The sequence below is a fragment of the Corvus moneduloides genome, chromosome 3 (genome assembly GCF_009650955.1).
Source record: "Corvus moneduloides isolate bCorMon1 chromosome 3, bCorMon1.pri, whole genome shotgun sequence".
NCBI lineage: Eukaryota > Metazoa > Chordata > Aves > Passeriformes > Corvidae > Corvus > Corvus moneduloides.
Window position 1 is genome coordinate 72,965,098 of NC_045478.1, and position 24,528 is coordinate 72,989,625.

Below are 24,528 nucleotides of genomic sequence, written 5' to 3' on the forward strand. Positions count from 1 at the left end.
AGGCCACCTGGATAGTCAATACCCGAGGGTCCATCAATCGAGCTGGTCCTGCCGAGTCTGAACCCTTGCACACAGTGGATGGAGATAGAGTCCCTGCGGTACACCTGAGAGGTATTTTAGGAAAGACTGTTTGGATTAATCCCACCTCAGGCAAAGACAAACCCATCCGTGGGATTGTCTTTGCTCAAGGACCTGGTTGCACTTGGTGGGTAATGCAGAAAGATGGGGAAACCCGTTGTGTACCACAAGGAGACCTAATCTTAGGTGAGAACGGTGTGTAGGTTTCACTGTGTATATATATATATATATATATATGTATGTGTGTTTTAGAGTTTAAGAAGGTATTGATTTGGGATAATGTAGATGGTAATAGAATAAGGGGTGGATAATGTCCTGGGTTGCAGTGTATTCTATTACCATCCCCATCAGCTGTTGAAATCAGGTGGGGCAGTGTTTCCTTGCCTCCTCCCCCCGGACTATCTTTCTCTTAATGGCCCATCATTGTCCTGCCGCCTGACTCAGAGATAACTCCCTCCGGACTATCTTCTGTTAATGAGCCTAATCAACACTTTGCCTCATGACTCGTTACCCCATTGTGAGATGCTCCACCCAGAGGGAGGAACCAAGCATCCCATCGTGGATATAAGCTGAGGCTGAACACCAGAGAGACTGGCTTCCCACTAGATTTCCAGAGGACAGGAGCTACACAGCCACCATTGGACTTCCTGAGGAAGAGCAGACTGTTTTACTACAGGATCACTGCTTCAGAGGACTGCAGCCACCATTCTACCAGACTGCTACCACCACCCTGCCTAACAGGGTGTCAGGTTGTACCTTGACTCTGTCACTTTGACAGTGTTTTCTTTTACCTTTTTTTTTTTTTTTTTTTTTTTTCCCTTTTCTTTAATTGCCATTAAATTGTTATTCTGACTTAGTGCCTCCCACTGGTTTGTTTTCAAACTAGTACAGCTATCTGCACTCCATTTGAATATCTTCTCAGTTACTTGCAAATGCCATCTATAATACAGGTAACTGTTAGGGTGTGGCATTTTTTACTCCACAGCTCTCTTGAGTCCTTGGCAGTGTTAGGGATGCTGCTGTGAGAGCTAGCATTCATCAAGGATTTCTTTGAAACTGAAATCGCCACCTCTGTGGTATGTCCCCTGATTCAATCTGCAGCTATTTTGGAAGAATAGTTAAGATGACTCCCAAGCTTTTAGAGGGCTGCAATTGTCACCTAGACATAACAGATGAAAAAATCAAATTGATGTACTGGGAGGAACTATAATATATTGAGGATGTGATTAACAGACAGTTGGGAAAAGTCAGTATGGCATTTGTAAAACCTCAAAAATCAACTACTTCCTTGAAGGACGTAGCAAGCACAGGGATATGAGATGGTACAGGTGTGATTTTTCAGCAAGATCTCTGTCTAAAAGCTCTTTAAGAAAACCAGTTGTGAGGATAGGAGAAAGAATGTTCTCCTGCAGGATAAAGCTGGTGAAAGAGGTAGGCATGCATTGTCTGGTAGTGTCCCCTTACTTTGAAAAAAACAAGGAAGTCTCACAGGGACTATGGTGCAGCCTGGGATAAATGTTCTCTTAAAAAGGTATGACTGAGGTAAGAGAGGTCAGTGCTGATATGAAGTTATCAGGAAGCAACAAAAACAACACTGAAGTGGTCTACGAATCATAATAAAGCAAAGCATTAAAATTCATCTCATGTGCAGTTGAGAAGGTCTGTCCTCAGCACTCAGAGCTGCAGTCCACAGATGCTCTGGGTCCTGATCTGTGTGGAGCTTGGTAGGAAAGTGCACAGATTGTCAGATGGGTGGGTATTTTTCTCTGCACAGGGAAGCAGTCTCCTACTGAAGAAATTTTTATGCAAAGCTAGATCAAGTCATGACTCAATTTTTCCAGATGGCAGAAAATGATAATGCAGGACAGAAGGGCTAAATCCTGGCTGAATCTCAAGAGCAGCTGAAGGAAAGACATTCACATCTGAGGTGCTGCCCTAGCTGCAAAGCAGGGAGTTCACGCAGCTGTACTTCTGATTTGTGTTTAATGGTAGGTGATTCAGGAGCATCAGAACATGCCTGCTCTTGTTCTGATTTATCTGTTCTCTTTCAAGTTTGCATTCTGGGCAAGCAAAAGGTGGCAAGGATGACAGTGAAGCCAAAGAAAGGTAATTTTCTGCAGACACACCAGGCCTCATTTTCCAGCTAGACTTACCAGAGAAAGAAAGAAACTGTTGAGTTGGCCTCTGGTTTTCCAGCAGTGAGCAGCAGCTGTTTTGGTAGCAGTAGCAGCAGCTCATATAACAAATGTTTCATGATGAATGCAAACAAAAGCCAGCCCTGAAATTCCAGCTCCGCTATGTACGCATAAAATACAAAACCAGTTCAAAATAACGTAACTACTCAACTTAAGGGATTTTTTTTCTCCTCCTCTAAATAAATTCCATATGAGAATTAGTGTTTGGTCTGCTCAGTTCTCCAGGGTTCACCCAGAAAATTCTTATCATGCAGGCTGAGGGCAAAAAGTGAGCACAAAAACAGACCAAGAAAAAGTATTTTTAAAAGAAGTGCACGTGCAAAGAGGTGTGTGGTTTGGGTGAAGGTTTGAGAATGCCAAACATGCTTACTGAATTGAAATTACTGCTGATGTTTGTGAGTTGGCTGAATCCACTTGCCTCCAGAATAGGTCTTGGAGGAATTCTTTATGCACCTCTGTTCAATTTGGTTTCTGAAGATGACTTGTGGTTTTAAAGGCATCTACATGTTAGAAGAGTGTTATGCCCTCTAGCATAAATTTCTTTCCAGATAGCTAGTGGGAGGATTTCTAGGGAATGCAAGTTGCTGGTCAGTGCATACTCAGGGGAAATGAGGATATTGAAGAGAGAGAAAAATATAATAATTGAAGACTCAGGAGAAATACAAAAGCTATCCAGGGGGCAGTGTCTTAAATTGTTATCTTCCTCCAGTTGCTTAAGTTAAAACAGCAAGTAAATACCAGCATTTACCCATCCCTCCCTGCTCTGCTGTTTGCTGAAAGTCTGGAGCGGCATCTGTTGTCTGCCCACGCAAGCACTCCTGCTCTGTTCTCAGGCCCTGAAATACTCTCTTCACAATCAGTTTGCTTTCCTCATGGCTGTTGTTTCTGATCTGGCTTCCCTGTAATATGGGATTATTCAGCTCTATGCATCCAGCATAAGAAAAACCCTAAATTCTTGCGTTCTGACAGATTAATGATAAAATAATATATCCTGTTGTGCCTTTTGCAATATGATTCTATCTAATACCTTTTGTGTAATGGAAATTTTGAATGAGGTTCGTCTTCTTCCATTTTGTTCCCTTCAACTGAATTTTGCAGGGCCTGTGAAGTTGTGTTGCTGTGTGATGTATTTCTGTTCTTGGGGTACACGTGTACCTGTAAGTCGTTATGGGTATCACATCTTCGGCGTTGCAGAGCATGCAAATGTAGGGCTTAGAACAAAAACTGTTTGGTTGTCTTGTCTCTGCTTCTCCTGCTTCTTGACTGCTTCGATTAATTTCCAAGCCATCAGCTACATGATTTGATCTCTTAGTTTTTGTGCAGTGGAAGGGGGAAAAAGGAGGTTGATAAAGAATACTGTTGGATCTAAAAAAGAAGCGAGGACAGAAGGTTTTGCTTCTTTCTCACTGGAAAGAAGCACGGCAGAAGTTACTGGGAGAGTCCAGTGGCTGGTTGTGTTGGGCCCATGGGGAGGGAAGACAGGGACAGGGAGCACACGGATGTTGCTGCAGCAGAATATTTGGTGCATGCAGGGAGCCACGGGTGCACACAGTCGGCCAGAGCCCCCAGTGCTTTGCAGAGCTGTGCTCCTGTGGCTTTCAGGATGTTAGCAAGTTTGGACGTTTACTGCTTGGACACGAACATGCTTTTTCTGTTACATAAAATGAGAGTGTGGAATTAATGGGTGACTGATACATAATATACATCTTCCAAAAGCTAGTGGAAATTGGAAATGACAGAAGTGACAGCATAGCCAAAGCAAATTTATTTAAAACACTGAATGCAAATATTCACAGAAAACTCTGTTTTAGCCTAAAAACCACTAAATATTTTCTGGACATTGAAGTCTTATTTTTATTTTGAAGTTTTCTTCCACTCTACTGTTCCATAAGTGCTCTGCCTATTTCACAGTAGTCTGACTGTCCTTGAAGGGTCTTCAGACAAACCTGGCTTACTTCACTGGATATTGACATTATTTAATGGCACTGCTCAAATTATGTACTGGGGAGCTGAACTCTCTGCATGATCAGTGAAGAGAGTTAAATGGCTGTTCATCTCTCTGGGGGTTGTTTGGTGCCCTGAGTGGCTGTCTGGAGTTCATCAGCAGGAATATTCCTCACTTGTGCTGTATACAGTACACAGTAGGGTAGAGAAGGATGCTGGCTAGGAGTTGACATGCAGTAGTGTTTGTAGGAGCAAGGATGAAGTATGCATATGAAAACAAAGTTTATGTCATCCTTCTTAATGCTTTCCTTGCCTATCCAATAGAGAGATCTGTGCATCATTGAGTCCTATTTAAGTTTTGGTGGAATTGTTTGGGGGTTTCTTGTGGGCTTCACTTGGGGTTTTTTTAGCACCCCGCTGTATTTTCCTGCAGTGATTCCAGGAACAAAGTCTATGACCTTAGTTCCCTGTGGTGCACAGAAACACAGCAGAAGCCCAGGACTCCATTACCAAGAGCAAAGGAGGTGAATGAAGAGGAAGATCTATTCTAGTAAACTCTCAAGAAACCCCTGCATGGTGACCAAAGCAACTGCTAGAGAGTGAACTGCAGAAGATGGGGAACCTGGGGAAGGATTTTGGACAGTAAAACTATGAAGGGATCTTGAAGCATGGCAGGACCAGCTGGGGTAAGGGATGATGGTTGAACAAACCTGCTCAGGTATTTGGCAGTGAGGTAATTTCACCAGTTGCTTCCTCCGTATTCTCTCCAAGAGTTTTGGATCAGCACATGTGAGATATATCTCCGGTCTTTCTCTGTGCACGGCTTGTGTTTCAGTGTTCGAGAAGTCCTCAGTCTGTCTTTCTGCACTGAAACCTGGTTCATAGGGACTAGTGTTTGTCCAGTTTCACCACAGAAGTATCACATGCTTTCCACATCTTCCTTAGGGTTATTATTTCAGCATTTGTGGATATTTCAGGTGTGGGGTTTTTTCCAGTCTAGATTCTTATCCTGTCTATTCCCATTCTTAATTTAATTCAGTAAGTGGTAAACTCAGTGGTAAATTTTGAGTCTCTGATGGTAATTAAAAGCTATTAGAGTCAGGACATAAGCTGGGAATCCTGGATACCGAATAATGCTGTCCGCATCATTAATTGTTGTCTTCCCTGATGGGGGAGACGTGTAGATTTTTGCCAGGAGAAAAAAGGAGGCAAATGGGACTTCATGCTTCTCAGTCTCCAGGTAGGTGTTTATTAATTCTTATCTAAGGAGTACAAGCCATTGGCATGGCTTAGACATAGCACAGAGCAGAGAATGCAGCAAGACGACAACTTATCAAGATCTCACAGCCTTTTTAAAGGTAAATTACCCAATGAAAACTTAAAACACAAGATATTTTCACTTTTTTACCAATGTCCAACAAATTCCTAAATCATATAGACAGGAACTGCGGGATTCTGTATCCAATCATCCCAAACCACTATTGCTGCAAAATACGGAGTTAGTGAAGAAGGAGAGAGAAGCTTTTAACTACAACTTATCCTCCATTTTGAGGTTTTCTACTTCTCTCTATTTACTATGCAAATAGACCTAAAAACTCTAAATTTTTCACCCTGTGATAATCTCACATAGTATTCTATCACCTAATTCACACCACTGCAGATTCAAATTCTTCCCAGAGGCTAGGCAAATTTTCCCATGGACAAAGGCCAAAACCAGTACTGTCCAGGGGGGTAAAACCTTTCAAAACAGAGAAATATTCTCTGCATTCTAGGTTTCCACACCAAATAGCATTTTGAAGAGTTCATATTCTTTCCCGAATTTGGGTACTTAGTCTAGCTCATGACTTTGTGTGCCAAACCAATTCACTGATTTTCTCTAATGACCAGGTGAGATGCTTAGCATGGAGGGTGTGTATTCTTCATAAGTGCAATGAAACAGAGTTCTTGTGTTAATATTTTTTTGTCTGTTTTGTTTGCAAGTGGCAAATTGTTCTTTCCAGTCAGAGTAGTGAAAAAGCGTGAGATGAGTGCTCTTAGTCCAAGCCCTTGAAAGAAATACATTATTGTGGTGGGCATACATATACACACATCCTGATATACATGCGTATTCATCCAGATATACCAAGAACAGCTCCTGGAGGACAATAAACCCCTTTTGTAGTCAGCTATTCTTAGCTCTTATTAGTTGAAAATAACAAGAAAAAATTGCATCTTGTACAACTTTGCCTGTTTGGTGCAGACACGCCAATGCAAGTGGCTGATAGCAAGAAGTGTTGTCTTACCCATTACCAAACAGCTTACCAAAAATGTCAGCCCAGTTCATCTTGAACTTTTACTAACAGAAGAGCAGTGAAACTGCAAAGCATATCTGTCTGTATATTAAATTTCAGATTTTACTTAGCACTGCCTTCTGCTGGTGGTAGAATATGGTATTGGGTCCCTGGCAGGCCCCAGTACTTTGTGCATTTGCAGAACACCTTATTTAGCCTATTTTAAGGGCAGACTTACCACTTAGCCAAAGGTTCTGCTTTGAATCATTGAAAATTATTTTCCTTGGTGCATGTTTTTGCAAGCTACTTGTAGAAATCAGTGGTTTGAATTCCTGCTTAATTCAGCTGCTCAGTTCACAGACTGCTTCAGTTACCCTTTCAGACCACATCTTGGTGTGCATCCCACTTGTTCAAAAGTAATAAGAAGTTAAGTGCATAGCCTCTTTGTATCTCATGTGCAAAAAGGGAAAACCTCCTAGTCCCACACATCTTTTCATACTGTATATACATGTGTGAGTAATTTAGTGAAGAAATGGCACATGATACGTTAGTATATTTTACTAGCAATTGGCAATGCCAGATCAATATTTTGATTTTGAAATAGTGGCAGAACTTGCCCAGATTGCTGCTAAAATCAAAGGACGAATCTAGCACTGCATCCTTGTTTCTTAGCAGGAAAAGACAAAAAGCAAAAGATACAACAGAAGTATTTTGATAAACAGATGTCACCCACTTTAAAGTGTTGAATCTCAGTTTAATTTTTCCCATGCTATATAAATAGTCCCTTCACTTCCTTTAGCCTTGCAGTTTTTCATTTCCCACTGTTACTCAAACAAAATGAAAAAAAAAAAACTAGTTACATTTATGAGGACTCTATATTTGCTCAGTTTAAGGGTTTTTGTTTCTTCAGTAAATGTACTTAATAAAATTAAATGCTCTGGGAATGTGCCAGAAATGCTGTCAGCCATTATGGCAAGCCGATGGATGAAGTTCCAGCTGAATGTGATGTGCCCAGGTTACTTTGTTTATTTAGAATCTGGTGACCACAGTCACTGGACATACTAGAGTAGCCTGTGAGGAATGTGTTTTTAAAGAGCTCAGAGTCACAATTTCATACTCCTAGCACGCATGGGTTTACTGGAGAACTTGGCCCCATCCAGACATTGAATTGGGTACTGGGACCTGCATACTCAGCACTAAAACTGGATGTGAAGGCAATCTAGCTGAGGCATCTGTCACCCCACTGATTGCCAGGGTTGGTTCTACTTCTTGGACTGGTTAGGCCAGGTGTCCCCTTCCTCCCTCAATAGCTCCATGTGTGTCTCTCCCAAAGCTGCACACTCAGTTGCAGAGGACAACCTCCCCAATAGATTTTTTTGGCTGGAAAGTTGCCCAGCAGAGAAGTACCTGAGCATGGTGGTTCAACAGCTGGCTTAACATGAGCCAGTGTGTGCCCAGGTGGGCAGGAAGGCCAATGGTATCCTGGCCTGGATTAGATGTAGCATGGCCAGCAGGACATGGGCAGTGACTGTCCCCCTGTACTCACCAGTACTGGTGAGGCCGCACCTCGAGTGCTGTGTCCAGTTCTGGGCCCCTCATTGCAAGAAAGACACTGAGGTGCTGGAGCATGTCCAGAGAAGGGCAAGAGAGCTTGTGAAAGGTTTAGAGAGGGTAAGTCATATGAGGAGCAGCTGGGGGAGCTGGGCGTGTTTAACCGGGAGTAAAGAAGGCTCAGGGGAGACCTTAACCACTCTCTACAACTACCTGGAAGGAGGTTGTAGCCAGGTCGGTCTCTTCTCCCAGGGAACCAGCGACAGGACAAGAGGAAATGGCCTTAAGTTGCACCAGGGACAGTTCAGGTTGGACATCAGGAAAATTTTCTTCACTGAAAGGGTATTTGAGCATTGGAAGAAATGTCCCAGGGAAGTGGTGGAGTCATTGTCCCTGGAAGTGTTCAAGGAAAGACTGAATGTGGTACTTAGCACTATGATTTAGTTGACATGATGTGTTCAGTCAAAGGTTGAACTCAGTGAACTTGGAGGTCTTTTCCAACCTTAATGATTCTATGATTCTAAGACAAAACCTGATTGTGTGCATTGGTCACCCACTGAGCCCTGAGCCTGGGTGAAAACATGTGCCTCAGAGCCCTGTTGTTATGTTTAAGTGCACATACACATCCAACACGGTCACTGTCCCTTCTACATAAATGTACACTGAGCCTCCCAGAGGTGATTTTTTTATTTTTTTGGACAGGCCTGTCTAAAGTTGGCTTGATTATTTTTTCATTGTTTTTCTTACTATGGAAACCCTGAGTGTACTGTTCTCTCAGATAACTTTTTCATCATGTTTTCCACAGAACTTCATTAAAATACTCTGTATTAAAAAAAAAATTCTTCTAATAAGCTTAGCAAATTAAATAGGATTTTGTAGATTCAGGCTCAGATTTGTTGTTAAGAGGAATAGGTGTTGAAATTGGGCCCTGAAATGTTGACTTTTGGTTCTTAATGGTATTTTCTGTGTTGTGTTATGTTATCAGATAAGTTAAATTTACTTCCAGAACTCATCTGTAATTCACAGCATCATTCACAGCATCAATGCCTTCTCTTCTTGTCACTCTGCCCTTTGGTCAGTAGGCTGGGGATGGGCAAGAGGTTGGGAGGGGACACAGCCAGGACAACTGACCCAGACTGATCAGAGAGATATTTCATACCGTATAACAACATGTTCAGTAATCAATAAAAGTAGAGGTGGAGGAAGGAGTGGGATCTTTGGCTTCTAGGTTGGCCATTGCTTATGCACTGACTGGGGAATGTGGTAAGGGCTGTCGTTTACATCACTCCCTCCCTCCCCACCTCCTTCAGATTAAACTGTTCTTATCTCTACCCACGAGTTTTCTTGCTTTTGTTCTTCCTGGTGTCTCCATTCTCCCACTGTGAGAGCAGATGGCCGCATGGGTGCTTGACTGCTTACTAGGGCAGCAGCCTGCCTCAACACGTTTCTCTCTTTATCTTGATAAAACTTTTAACATTGCATGTCTTGCGAGTAATGTTGAGTGCCTTTATTCCACCTCTCCTGAAGACTGCGATGTAGAAAATTGCAATGTTCTTCAACAAAAGCCTAGGTTGTTGCACATTTAGTGTTCCTTTTAGTAACCTCGTTCCCTCCCAAAATTGATTTATCTTGTAGAGCTTTTCCTAATTGCTGTCACATCCTTCCTGGTTTCTGTCTCATTTTATTCTTATTCTGAGGTGTTAACATTTATAAGTGTCCGTAAACACTGAAATGGAAAAAGACAGCAGGTCATTTTATCTCCTGTTTTGTTAATCACAAGGGAAAGGTTTGTGCAGTGTAACTTTGAAGCATGGTAGTCATTATGTCAGGTCTAGTATTGTCATTAAACTAATGTGCAGACTATCCTGGAAACTTTGATACTAGCCAGTCTCTCTAACACTGGCATGAAACTACTGGTTGAAATACTGCAGACATAAGACAATTTGCAGGATTAAGTGCAGGAGCAATGGCTTTTCATACCCGGTATGTCTCTCATTCCGATTCATGTGCGCTTTCAGAGTACTCAGCTCAGTTCTTTAATAAGCAGTAGAGTTAAGGCTACTTCCTGTAAACAAGGTGATAGATGGCAGAACGATGTGCCCATGTATCTCTTCCCTGTCTGCACATTAATGTTAAATGGAGGTTGAATTTTAAAAGATCATTGAGCAAGCTCTGTTTCCTCAATGGATTGTTCCGGGTGCTGACACACAAGCAAGAATGGTAAAAGGTGTGCTGGAGCTGATTGTGTCAGTGACTGAAGACAGGTGAGTGTTACTGCAGAGGCAGCTGTCTTTGCTACTGGCTGGGACAGATGCATAGGGTGCATAGGAAAGCCTTTATCTTCAAAGATCTTGGTCTCATAAGTATGTCAGAAATGCTATTTCCACACTCCTTCCGGAAGAAAATATATTGCCTGGAATACAGAGCAAGTACATGCATGTGTAAATCTTGATAGTGTTTGAACAGCTTCTAAGCACCTAAAAATGTCCTATATTCATTTATATTAACCCAAACAGATTAAAATCATACTTATCCTTGAGTTGGGGTCTGCTTCCAAAAGCTCTTGTGCATATAAAGCATTGCCAGGGGAAGTCTACTGCCACAGGTCACTGAGACACTACATCCTGTGATACAGCCTCTGAGGGAGCACTTTGGTGCTCAGGATCAAACAGGTCACCCCAGACCTAGGGATTTTCTTCTGCCTTTTCCAAGCCCCCTTTCCTTGCCTGTAGCTACACTGCTAAAGAAGTGCTGAGGTTGGCATGAAGAGCCAGTGTATCTCTGTAACTTCTGTAACAGCATCTGCCTCCAAGATTTCCAGGACAGACACAAACTCTCAAATTGCAGCAAATCCCAGGTGTCCCAGGTTCCTCATTGCCGACACAGCTGCAGGCTCTGTAACAGAGGCAGTGAAAAGCCAAGGCATGAATTCACCTTGACTTGGGTTTGATGCCATTGTGGAAATCCAGCAGTATCTTTGGTCAATGTGAAGTCCCGAGATACCTAAAGGTTTGGCTTATCTATCTGTCAGACTCTTGGAGGTCTGCTGGGTGCATAGGAATTACCGTCTTTCCGTGAGTGAGGACACTCACCCTTCACTTGAGCTTATTCGTGGAGGCGTGGAGGGCAGAGTGTGTTACCTGGATCTTCCTGGAAGGAGGAAAGATGCATTCTTGTTTCTGGTTCATAGTGACCTCAGGGGACGTGAAGACCCTGGCAGCCTTAGGGCTTAGCCCTGTTGGGACATTATACTTTGCCTTGTAGTCTGAACAGTAGAAAATCAGGATGTTCCCTCTCCAGGAAAAGAACAGGGTGAGAATTGCATTAGCCACACTATGAGATTACTCTCCTCTCCCAGGGCTTCTAGTTAATATAATTCCCCTTCTTTTTATTTTTTTCTCTTGCTGAAACAAGTCTGCCTGTGTTAAACAACAGACCCTTTTCCTCGATTTTGGCCAGAGGAGGAAGTCTTTGTCCCGATCTCCTGGCAGCTGGCCAAGGCAGTCGGGCTGTGGGCCAGGAGGGGGTGAACTTGAAAGGAACAGTGTGTTGTTTCTGCTCTGGTAGCATTCTTCCTTCTTCAGCAGTGTCTCGGCCCCTGGCTGCCTTCAGTCACTCATTATACACAAAAGAACCTAAGGGCAAAAGAGACAATTTTCTCTTGACTGCCTGTAACTTGAAATAATAAGAAATAAAACCATTTTGGGGCTTTCAGTTGTCTGTGTGCAGACATGGTTGGGAGAAAATCTTCTTAGAACTGGCATCTTTCTCACAAGGGAGAAAAGAACCAATAGCACCTTTTTCCCCCCCATTTTAATAGCAGCTTTCTTACAGTACCACTCATCTTCCCAGTACTGTCTCTCATACCAGTTGTGATTTTACCTTGGCAGTGCATAAATTTTATTACTGGACATTACTTGCATCATAGTATTTTTGCTTTCATTTTTCATTTCAGTAGTTATATAAAGAAATAAGCAGTCATATGTATGCTCTTGGAAGACTTAGGCTTAAGTCTAAGAGGCTAAGAGCCTGCACTTAGAACTAACAATTTTTAAGGCCATGATCTCAACTTTTTTTTTTTAAATGTAGGATTATTTCCCATTCCTGCAAGGCCTAGTACTAGAGGGTGGTGACCACTAGGTTTGAACAGTAAAAAAGTGGAAAAGGTCGCAAATTGGGTGTCCAGACATCTTCCAAAAATGACATTCACACTGAGATATCTGAAAAGCAGTGACAAAAAGTCTTTTGCATGTGGTGCTTCTGATTTGGAAGCTGACACAAGCAAGACGTTCGAAACTTGCATCTGTGAAAGACTTAAATGGATCATTGGATCATTGAGCTTGGCTTCCTATGTGCTCCAGGCCACAGAGTCTCTCTTCTGCATAGAGACCAGTATCTGGAGTTCATTAAGTTATCCAGCATTGATGCAAAATTTTCAAGTGATAGCAAATCAACTGTGTTTGTTTTGTACTAACAATCAATTACCTTCACCGCTTTAAAAAAGCAGTGCCATGCTTCCAGTCCCCATTTGTCTGGTTCCTGCTTCCAACTCTTCAGTACCCATAGTTTTCTCACCATGAAAATATGCAGATGCTATAAACAAGTCACCTCTCAATCATCTTTTTTTGGTAAGCTGACCAGAACAAATTTATCATCTTTCTCCAAAGTGTCCCTTTCAACCCCAGTGTTCATTCTGAGGCTGTTTTCATAGTCTGTCTGATTTAGGATGTGGTTACAAAACTGGATGCTATATGCCAGTGTTTCACTTACCAATACTATATATGGAAATAAAGATACCTCCACCTCTCTCCATCCCTCTTGGACATCTTAGCTTGCACAGCACGCCTCTTCATCATTTCCTTTTTGTGGACAAAAATCACAGATAGCAGCCTACCATGACTCGAAGCACAAAGGCAAGATGCCTGCTCTAGATTCTCAGGTCCTGGGCTATATCTCTGCAGATTTTCTGCATTACATAGCTGTGGTGAAGCTTTTCCTGCTCATAAGCGCTGCTGAAATTTGTCTCGGTCACTGCAGCTCTCTCTTGTCTCTGCAGTAAAGTAATAATGTTAGTATCTGCATAACCTACTATGCAGCCCTGTTCACAAGCGATCTGTAAGAAGCTATTTTTAAATTGTGGTTTTGTCAGATCCAGATTTGACTGGATTCATTCAGTAACCCTTAAACAGCTATAAAAAATACATTAGAAATTGCATATGAGCTGCAACCATAGCAGTTCTTTCGGCAACTCAAACTAGACAATCCTGGCATTTCCTCTGCAGATGACTTTGGTTTTGGCACCTCCAACTCTGTCTAGTTCAACTTAAAAGTTGCTTAATGGCTATAAAAGTACCTGACCACATTCTCATAAGAATCTGCCTGTTCATTCTACCAGTGTGGGTTATTTTTCAACTTTTCTTTTTCTTCTGCATTAACCTACCTGAACTGGGAATACAATATTAAAATGCACCAAAGGAGGGCGTCTATTAGAAGATCCTGCTGAGATTTGTTATCTGATCTTATGTGAGATACAGCACATTTCCAGGGTGAGGGCAGCATCAGAGGCAATGTGTGGTACAGGAAGGTTGGCTGAGGTGTCCCATGCAGCTGGAAATCCATGTTGTTGGATCCACAGTTCTGAACTCATAGGAGCAAAGGCACAGCACTGTGATGTTTCCAGGAGGAGAGTTAGAGATTTCATGATAAATACACTGGTTGGAGAAGAGACTTCAGAGAGTGGTAACTGGGGAAAGTTATATATTTGTATTGCTGAGTTTGTTGTATGGCAAGTGTTTCATAATAGTGATGTAATGCCTTTAACAGCTCAAGTAGTATGTAAGAGCATTGTTGAATGCGTATTGCTGTTGCATTGTCCAGTTGACAGCCAGACCAGTGCAGTGTTGACTTCTGCAATATTTTCCAAATATATGTTACTTGCATGGTGTAGGAAGATGTTTGTTATTTGTGGCCTTATCAGACCAAGGTACTTCTTACATTTATCACTTATCGCTACCTCTTTTTTCTTTTTTCTTCATTTTTTCTTCCTTGCTGTGATTTTATGTCATGCCTCCTTGGTGTTTACATCCTGGAACATTAGTAGTTTTTTGACTGCACGTCATTCAGATTATCTGTTTGAGCTCTTCCTAGCTAATCTCTGTTTAGGCATCCCTCAATTTTTCTCTGCCAGCTTATCATTGTCAGAGCTTCCTGCATTTTGTCTATGTTAATATAAATAATGAAATTATATAAGGTTAACAGGGAGACTATTCTTTCCTCCAGTTTCTTTATTCATTGTAGTGGTAAGAAAGAAGAAGGACCATTGCTGTCTCACCTCGTTCCATCTCTGTCACTGACAGCCATAATTTTAGTATCTGTGCTAATTACAGTCTGGTGTATTTGCTCCCAAGATCCCTGTTTGAAAAATAATAGGACGTTCCATTTCCTAGGATTGCAGGTCCCTGAAGTTTTGGGAGTTTCCGTGACCTCTGGAGCGCTGCTCTTTCAGAGAGTTTCATACCTGACCTTTAGGAGATAGGAAATGGCTGTGTGCCACTGTGTGAGAGTTCTCGTAATCCCCTGGAGTTGGGAGTTGTTCCATGGCAGCAAAGCAGCACAGTAATACAGGACAGAAGTGCTAAAACAAAGCAAGCATTGCTGTGAGCCTGGCATAAGTCCCCAGTATGCACATGGCGGTCTAATCTTTATCTACATGTTGTTACAACTTACACCGTATTTTGTTGGTGTGAATAACCGAGAGGAGAGTAAACTAGCAGTGAAGAGGTTAGTAACTGGGATTCACAGTATTTCAGATAAAGTTGGTAGATGCTGTGGGACAAATTGCTACTTAACTTTTCTATCAGTTTTGATTTTTAATATATTTCTGTCTGGCGGGTGTCTCTGTTAGGTTTTCTCCAACGTCCCTGCTTCCCATTAACAAACATGAGCCCAAGCAAGGTGCTCCATCGCAGAGTGTGGCTGCAGCACACCATCCCTCCTCCAGCTTGGATCCAGGGACCTGCCCTGGACCAAGACTCCTGAGCAGCACTAACCCTGTGGCCATTGGAAAGACATGTGAGCCCAGCACATCAGTGTCTCATCAGTTCTCCCCACACTGTCCTTTTCCAGATATCCTTCAAGAGCCAGGATAAAAATTTTGAGTTTGAAAAGCAAATCAGTTGTATTGGAAAATTCTTTGCTAAGCTGCAGTTTAATATTCTGGGGGAGATCTTTCTAGTGTAGCCATAAGAGCCCTGGTTGGCACTGCAGCAACGAGAGGCAGATCAAGCAGAAACCCTCGCCCCTTTGTACGTCACATCTAACCACAGTGACATACGTTTATTTCCATTTAAAACTCTGGAGAAGTAGGTATGTGCTGTAGCTCGGCTGCATACGATGGAAACGCGGGGCCTCCGTGTGTGGTTGCAGGAAATGAGTTTGCTGTATCTGTGACAGCCGTCGTGCTCGCACAGCCATGAGAGCAGCGCAGCACAGCTCAGCGTGGCGTTCTTGCACCGCGGCGTTAGCCCAGCAAACCCACAGTTCTGCTGGCCTGCAGCCACCCTGAGCTGCCTCCAGCCTGGCTCACCTCTTCCACATGGGCCCCCCAGGGGCACTGGGCTCCCTGTGGCTTCATCCAGGAGCAGCGCTGAGGAGCAGCCTCGGCATGGCACCCCCCAAAACAGGAGGACACTGGAGAGCACATCATTCTGAAGAGCTCTTCTGAGGTGGAGAATGCCTTTAGGATCATTTTGTCTAAATATGGCAATTCAAGGTTTTTTGAGCCACAAGTTAGAAAACTCACTTTTCCCTATGGTTTGGATTGCTCCAGTGAGTAATGTCCTTTTCTTAGTTTTAAAAAAAAAAAAAGTGAGAGTGTGGAAAGTAACAGTAAATGCTCATCAACTGGTAACCCAAAAGAATTTAATTTTCTTCATTCCTATCTACGTACCAGTTTAGTTTTAATTCAAGGTATGAGCAGGCTGCACTGGGGGGTTGCATTGCTGTATAGTACATTCTTCTAGCAATTTAAAAGAATGCCAAAGCAAACACATTTAAAAAAAAAATAACCCTGAGAAGTAAATGGTGTAGTTTGTTGCCCTCCATGTGGTTAGCTGTCTCAAAGGTCATAAAATGGGGGTCCTTTGGTGGGCCAGCTGGGTTTATGCAGCATATGCAGATTGGTATTTTGGCTTTAAGCCAGATCTAATTTTCCATTTTGCTTCTATGATGAGAAGAGGTGGTTGAGGTGACCTCAAGGGGCAGTTTTGTGATTTCATCCATATTTGTATTAGAGAGCCTTTTAAGAGTATTTAAGATTAAAACACAGTCTAAATAAAGTTCAGGTACAAAAAAAAGCAGAGTTCACTTGTTTTATCAAAAGGCTGAGCCTGCAGCCAGGCGCAGGCCCAACTCACGCCATCCAACAACCCACACCTCACAGCTCTTCATGCTCTGCAGTTCTGATGATTGTGCTGCAAGGCAAACAGGAGCCAGAAAATTTACACTGCCCCTGCAGCCTTCCAGAGTGTGGGTGTTTCTGTCTGTTCGTATGTGTCCTTCTGTAGACATAGGTGTGTGCACAGAGCAGAGAATTGCACACATCCAGAAACCCCTGTGCCATTGCAACAGAAAATTCAGAGGAGTGTATTGTGCTGCGAGGGTGGCATGGAGCACCGGGCTGCTCCCTGCCTGGCACACCACCAGGACATTGCCTTTGGCCACTCCTGCCCCCACAGACTGCCCCCCAAAGAAAACAGTCTCATGCTTTTCACCTTGTCATCATTGGCAGCGTTCCTGGGCTAAGCACAAGTGCCTCTCTCTGCTGAGAGAAGCAGCCACCAAAGGGAGCTGGAGCTGTGAAAGTGGCTTTCCCCACTTAGAGTCCTGGAGGGACCGTATAAGTAAAGAGCTTTTTCCAGTGAGCTAAATGGAGTTTTCTGTAACAGAAATAACTTACGTAAAATAAAAACGAAGTTGGCAAGCAGTATAAAGGCTTAAGCTAATAAATGCAATATTTAGTAGTGTATATTTGCTGCTGAATTTGTAAAGAAAACCAGACCGTAAAGCTGGCAGGAGCTATCAGCTAAGCACAAGAAAGAGGAATGTCTTGAAGTGCTCAATAATCATAAGAAAGTTTTCTTCTCACCCTGGGACAGACTAAGTACAGTGGCCTTCCTGGAGTGTAGTCATTTCATAGCCATCAATGGCAATTTGAAGGTAACTTGAACAACTTGACTGAAAATTTAAGAAGATAAGACATTTATTAGTCTATTCCGGTCTATGAGTAAAGGTGGTGCAGACCAGAATAAGCTCTTGGGGAACCCAGACATTTTCACCAAAAATATTTCACACTATTCACTAACTACAGGTCCTGGCTTTGTATGCTAATGTCTGTTTGAAATTCAGCATTTCCTGATCCTCCCTCTACACTTTTTCTTAGATAAATAGCATGTTAAAAATTGCATCTTTCTTTCTGTTTTTGTATATTTTAGTCATTTCACTACTATCTAAATAAACTGAGCAAATTGATAAACAGTCAGTAAATATACAGCATGTTTCACCATACATCACTGTAACTAAAGAACAGAGAACTCTGTGTAATCAATTGTTTAATTACTTAGATATATGAGTAGAGACAGATTTCAGTGTAAAGAACTACTAACTTTGGTGTAAAAGTTTCATTTAATTACACAGTAGTATGTTTTAATAGTTACCAATTAATAAAAACCATTGTTCCTTTAGAGAAAGAATTAAAAGTATAGATGCAAAATAGAATTAATGCTTTAAATACTTCGTGATTTAGAACAGTGTTGCATTGGGTAAGCTACTCAACATATCTTCTCTTTGTATCATTCTTCCTACATTTCAAATTACTCTGCTGGAGTTGATAAGCACAACTGACTATTTCAGATATAGTTATTTCAGATATAACTTTTTTCTTCTGCACCAGGTGGGTGTGACACAATGAAGTCCAGTGAGTAAGAGCATGTTCAGCCCAGAGCATTGGTCTCATGTAGTATTATTAAAATGTTCCTTGTTTTCCTTCACTCTGAAGGAGGAAAATGTGTGTCCACAGACTGAAAATCAAATTTATTTGCAAGTGTTGATACCTCCAGCTCTATGAATATTAATCTTTCAAAATTTAAAGAAAGCAGTTCATGTTCACTGCTGTTCTCTGCCCATCTGTTGTACTTTTCAAGATTTAAAATCTTGTACCAGCTTTTTGTCTGAAGATCATTGCTGTTCTGCTTGCTAGATGGACTTACTCATATTTTATTACCTCTTGGGATAAAAGGGTTTTTCTTTGTTTAAAATTCCTCTCTTCCCTAAAAAGCTCTTCTTGATTATTTCTCTTGGATAAACATATTGCTTGTGGGATCCCAAGAACAGCTTACTTTTCCTGCTAGGAACCATCGCTGCATCCCTTAGCTTTATGCGTAAGCAATTATGAAAACATGTTTCTCTAGAGATGTTAAGCATATGTTAAGCTTTGCTGGTAGGTGCTTCAGAAGACCTCCATTTGTTCTGCTCACATGAGCAGAACTCTGCCCATGGTAAGATCACATTCTGATTCAAGGAGTCCCTCTGGAATTGAGGGTGGTTGCTGCCAGTTGGAAACGTGAAATGTTCTTTGTTGTCTGCTTCCTCCATGTAAGCTTTTTCTTTGCCATCCGTCATGGCCTGACCCTTTTGGATACTTCTGACTTGAAGAACTGCTGTTACAAGAAGATACAGGTTCTCGTGTTATATACTCAGGATGAAAATACTTAGGATGCTCAGGCAGCCTATTGCCATCTAGAAAAGAGCAAAATGATTGCCTTCAGAGTTTGCTTTACACCTCATTCAAATACATTCATCTCTAATGGTAGGCTCTACTATCTACTGAGAGAGAAGGCAAAGAGACAATTCAGTATTTTTGTTAGTAACTCTAATTCTTTATCAGCAATAAAAGGTTTGTATTTCAGTTTACCAAAGCAAAAGTTGTCAGGTGAGCAAAAAAGTAGTGAAATCTTCCAGGGCATGACAGGAAGATGAGTCTAGTTCCATTAACAGGCATAACAGGACAAGAAAGTTAACAGGCACAGTTGCTCCTGGGGTGTCATGTGGTGTTGCCAACAATCCTTCGGTGCTGCCGAAGGATTCAGGTTGACAAATACCTGTTAATATTTGAACTATAATAAAGCACAAATGAGACAGGTCACCATATGCCACATAGGAAATAATTGGTTAGTTAAGCTCGGTGGTGTGCCTGACAAAATTTCCAAAGCTAGGCAAGATTGTGGGTTTCTCTACTGATATGCTTATGCTCATAATTCATATGATGTGGTTTGCATTTTCTCATAACCAGTGACAATTAAGATCTTCAGTGACTGCAGACAAGCCAAATGACCTGTATGAACTAGCCATATTTAAACATGCAAGCCTGAATTCAAACATCTGTATTTTTTCATATCCTGTTAAAAGTAAATCCATTATTAAAGCAACTCATTTGTATCAGTAATGTAGTAGGGCCATGCCTTAATGTTTTAAATTAAAAGTTTACGTGTGGTCTTGCTGATCAGCACCCACCATGTTGCTTGTTGTTCTTTCTTTACAGAACATAGGAAACTTGGCAATCTGACTGTGACAGTGAAAAAGACCGTCCCCTCTCCAGAAGCAATACAGATCCTCTACCAACGCATGAGATATGAATATGAGTTTTATTACTATGTCAAAGAACAATTCCACCTGCTAAAGCGCAAGTTTGGACTGAAGTCTCATATCAGGAAACCACGTCCCAGACCTGAGTTCTTCATCCCTTCTCCCCTGGAAACTGAGGAACCAATAGATGATGAGGAAGAAGATGATGAAAAGTGGCTAGAGGATATCTATAAAAGGTGATGGATGGAAGAGCTGTCCTTTCTCTTCTGGTGACCCCTCCAGCTTTCTTAAGATTTTTTTTAATTATTATGAAAAGTAATTCCTTAAGGAACTGGGTTAACGTGCAGCGGATTTGAAATGGAACAAAACAGACCATTCCCACATGCTGGAGCCTTTGGGAGATACCTGATTTTGCAGGTTTGATTCATTATACAGTGTTGGCTCTATAGCATCCTTGCTATAGCATAGTTCAAGAGAGAAGTATCTACCATCTGTCACAAAATAACTTCTGGAATACACAGGAGTCCTTTGGGAACCTGCAAAATTAGTATAAAAATAGAGAGTAGATTAGCATTCTTGAAAAGTAACTTTTACAGATTCTTTTCTCTCTCTTCAGAAACAAGTCTTTGTGGCATAACACTGTGGCATTAACTACGAGCAAGTGGAACTACAGGCAGTGAGCCATTTGGGAAGAGTGCCTCTTTTTGTCCAAAGCACCCTGGTATCCCAGTGTTATGGTCAGAGCCATTGCTGTGTCTGTGAATCCAAGGATAACGGGCTCAGAAAGGGGCTAGGTAACAGCTCCTCAAATCACCTGTGCTGGAGGAGAGAGGCTGCTATTCTGCCAAATCAATACTAGTGAGTGTAAGGCAAGTTACAGGAACCAGATTGTTTTTGGTAAACCCTTCTAGTTCATAGAGTGGGAAGAGTTACCAGGTCGGTGAATGGCAACAACAAATTAAAAGGGCCAGGCAGGGCTTTGTTTCAGCAGTTGAGTATGTTTCTATTAGACTCTAAAGGAAAAGGTGTAACGTGGGGTTTATGTTCAAGAATGGTATTTTTAGATTTTTGTTATTCTTTTGGGTCACAAATCCAAAGAGATACAGAAAAAGCTGCTCATTAAAAAACTCAGATGATCTGGAACTCCTATTAAGTACAACCTGTATTTCTGCAGCTGCAGAATTTAGTTGTTCACATCTGAAGCTGAACACAGCATCCCCACCAGCACAAACACCAGACTCCTACTTTTAGCGTGCCTAGAAGGAAAATTAACAATATGAACATACACAGCTTCTCTAGTTGAAATACTTCAGAATCATCAAACAAATAGAAGATGTATTCTCTGAAACCAAAGCCGATTCAGTGATAGGTGGTTAAGAGAGTCACTGTGAAAGTTGCCCTTGTTAATCACTACAAATATTATCTGCTAACACTAGAAAGGGGATCGGTGGAAGCTGGGAGGGGAAAGAGAAGTAGCACCAATATGTGAGGTGCTGTTGTTATTCGGGTGGGTGTCCCTGGGGTGGGGTTCCCTGTGACGTGTGGCATGCTGGCTCTTGGGCAGCCTGCCAGCGCTGGTGGTGCAGAAGTGACAGACCTGCAGGCAGCCCTGGGCCCAGCTCTTTGTCCTTCTGCTTCACAGCAGAATAGGGGGGAGTTTGGGGTCTTGATGAGGCCTTGGCCTCTTATGTTGCCAGAAAAAGCTGGACTAATAGAGAATAAGAGCAATAAATTCCTGTCCCTAGAGCACAGGAAAGAAGCAGGTACAAGATGTTGCAGTTGCTTGCCAGGATGAGGACAATCCACCTCTGTCTATCTCGCATCCTTTCTCAAAACACCTACCAGAAAATTTTTGGTTCCTATTCCATGGCTGCCATCTGCAAGGTCATACTTCAGTTTGCTATAACAAGTAAAAGTTATTTTGTGATGGATGAAGCATATAAACTCGGGATCAGCTGAAATGGGCTTTCCAAAGGTTTTCCCTTCCATGAGCCTGCTGAGAGCCAATAAACATTATGGTCTTCTTCACTGCTCAGTCTTTACCTATATACAGAGAATGAAAATAAAGAAGAGTTGAGACAAGATGCTAACTTACAGAAAATACTAGGAAGAAGATTCATTATTAACATCCCAGGCTGGTGGTAGCAGTGCACTACTGTGGGGGAGCACATTAAAGAAAGCTGAAAATGGCACAGATAGTAACTAACATATTAGCTAAAATATGAATCTGCTGCATTGTATATTTTAAGTGGTTTCTATGAAATTACATTGAAAGAGTAATGATTAGTTTACACACTGTGGAGTTGTTATATTTTGGAAAGAAAACTAGTATTCTCATGTTTCTGAAATTCTGTTTGAATCCTTTTTCTGCCAATGTTTTAACAGAGTATAGTCACTTAACACCATTCACCCTTCCTGCAAGTTCACTGCTGCTTACAGTAAAGTCTGTTTCTATCTGTTTATTTAATGGTGTCTTCAGCCATCACTACTTATAATCGAAATACAAAAGCTGCTTAATGATTTACTCGCTAGGTTTTAATATTGTTGTATTTTCGTAACAATCAACCTGGCCTCTCCTCCTCAAATGGCAATTCTTAAATTTATCTGGCACATAGCATCTAATATTCCTGATCCTATGGCCTATTCCTCTGTCATGAAATATATTTTGCTTAACTTTTAAAAGGTACATTTTAAGCTGGTTAATCTTTGACTTATTTATTGAAACTTTTCAGCACATTCCAAATTCTAAGTTGCTCAGGAAGAAGTTGGTTTAAATGATTATATTTGGGTCTGATGAATATTTCTTATTAAAAAAAAAAAAATCACTGTTTGTAAGCCTCTAGCCCATGACAGCTTTGTAGGAAGTGCCATGCATGTACTTGGAGATCTTTGTGGGGGGGAAAAAGGTGGCTGTTCAACACTTAAGAAAATAAGAAAATATATATGTACATTAGCTTAGTTATAAATGAAGCAACGTATGTTTTGGAATGAATCTTCTTTAACTTATTCACTACTATCTCCTGAAATATCAATAAGCCATATGAGTTTATTTTTCAGTCCAGCGATGTTTAAAAATAAAACTTGCACATTTCTTCCTGGCGCCATAGTCCTCTTGCTTACACTAGTTTTCCTGCCTGGATACAGTGGCTGTGGGTAGGATGCTGGAGTTGCACCCAACAGAACAGGGTTGGATTCAGCACAAGGCATCCTCTGAAAGTCATACTTGAGCAGTGAGACTGGAGCAGGTTGCTCCTGGGTTATTGCATCTCCTAAACTATCTGAACCTGTGAGAGTGAAGTCAGAATTGTTTTACTCACCTGAGGTGGGTGGTCAGTACATTGAAGTACATTGTCCAGTGCTCTGTGGCTTCTAAGTAGAAGTTTTATCCAGGAGAGAAACAACTTAGTCTCCATACACTGCATTTTTACTGGATATGGTATTTGATGGCCAGGCATAAAAGCTCCAGCAGTCAGCGTGGTGTTACAATGGAAGTGAAGTATCAGTGCTTTCACACTAAAGAGAGTTGTTTAAACTGTTGTTTAAATGCAGCATTCTGGAAAAAAATAAATTTTAGTCTTAAGTTTCAAGTGACAATGACGAATTGTGCCATTTTTTGTTTCTGTTCAATTTACTTCTCTTCCGCATAAATTTTGTTGGTGATGCAGGGCTAAGTCCAAGTATCTCAAGTGTTTCCTGCTTGTATGTAGAGAAGTAGCTCGGCGGAACTGAAAGTACATGAACCTGATGGTGTATTTAAAGCATTCCAGTTTCTTTGCAATTCTTTTATCATTGAATCTTTGATGAATCATTTGAATGTTATGATATAGAATGGTACATTTTATCATAAACACATGAGCAAAGCCACAAATTTTAAATGTTGGAAAACATGTCTGTGAGTTCAAGCCATGGAATTTTTCCTCCTTTCAATATTTGATACAATAATATTGAATGTACAGGTACGTTTTTTGACTAAAAAGGGAAACCACACTGCATGCCAACTTTTGTCCTCTTATCAAATGAAAAAACATTGTCTGCCAAAGAATAAAAATCTACATTCTCTTAAAAAATAAAGACCTCTAATTCCCAGCTGAGAGTAATGGTGCTCTGATCTTTCCCTCCATTCTAAGAAAGGGAACATCTGTGATGTTAGAACATTAGCCTAAAACGCAGCAACATTTTTGAGAGCTAAAATATTATAATACAGTACCACAGCATTCCTTCTGTTTTATTTTTGAGGACTCTGCCATTTTTGCAAGGAGTTCAGCTAACAGTTACATAGAACACTGTTGATCACTCTGCTTGCATGAGCCAAGACCAGAGTAAATAACTAAGTGTTGCTTCGTATAGACCTCCATATGCAGGTTCCGTGGGAAACACAGGGGTGTTACCAAGCCTTGGAAGTGCGTGTCTACTGGCATTGGAATCATCGGAACCACTTTTGCAGGGTCTGTCCCAAGGGAGGGTTTGCAAAGTTAGGCTCTGCTCAAGTACCCACAGGTATGGCAGGAAAGGTGCTGGAAGGCAACTCCATAAGAAATGGCCACTGGAGGGTAAAAAAATTTCCCTGCAAAATATTTAAAGTGGATGGGAAGTTTGAAGGTTGCAGGTTAAATTGCAACCAGCATAAATCAATTCCTGATGTCTCACAGCTGAGAAACAGTCATAAGTTTTCTTTGGTTTGTCTGGAAATGGCGTTATGTGCCAAGCTGCAGCGTGCAGTGGATGTCGAATCTCAGTTGTAAGCTTTATAAAATCAGGGTGTGTGTAATGAGAGCACCAGCACACTGTAATGGTTGTGTCTCGGCACCGATGTCTGACCCTGTCATCTTGGAAGAGCCTGCAGGAAGGTT

General features: G+C 41.6%; 1 protein-coding gene across 2 annotated transcripts in view; it reads left to right on the forward strand.

Annotated features, from left to right (window-relative positions):
• UST (uronyl 2-sulfotransferase) overlaps window positions 1-24,528 on the forward strand; it is a 175,357-nt gene that overhangs the window by 144,786 nt on the left and 6,043 nt on the right. The window contains exon 8 of one of the 2 annotated variants that reach the window (XM_032102171.1): window positions 19,635-19,914. In XM_032102171.1, the coding sequence (XP_031958062.1) occupies window positions 19,635-19,914 (280 nt within the window). Of the gene's footprint in view, window positions 1-19,634; window positions 23,765-24,528 lie in introns of those variants that run through there. The other variant, XM_032102172.1, reaches the window with a different exon arrangement.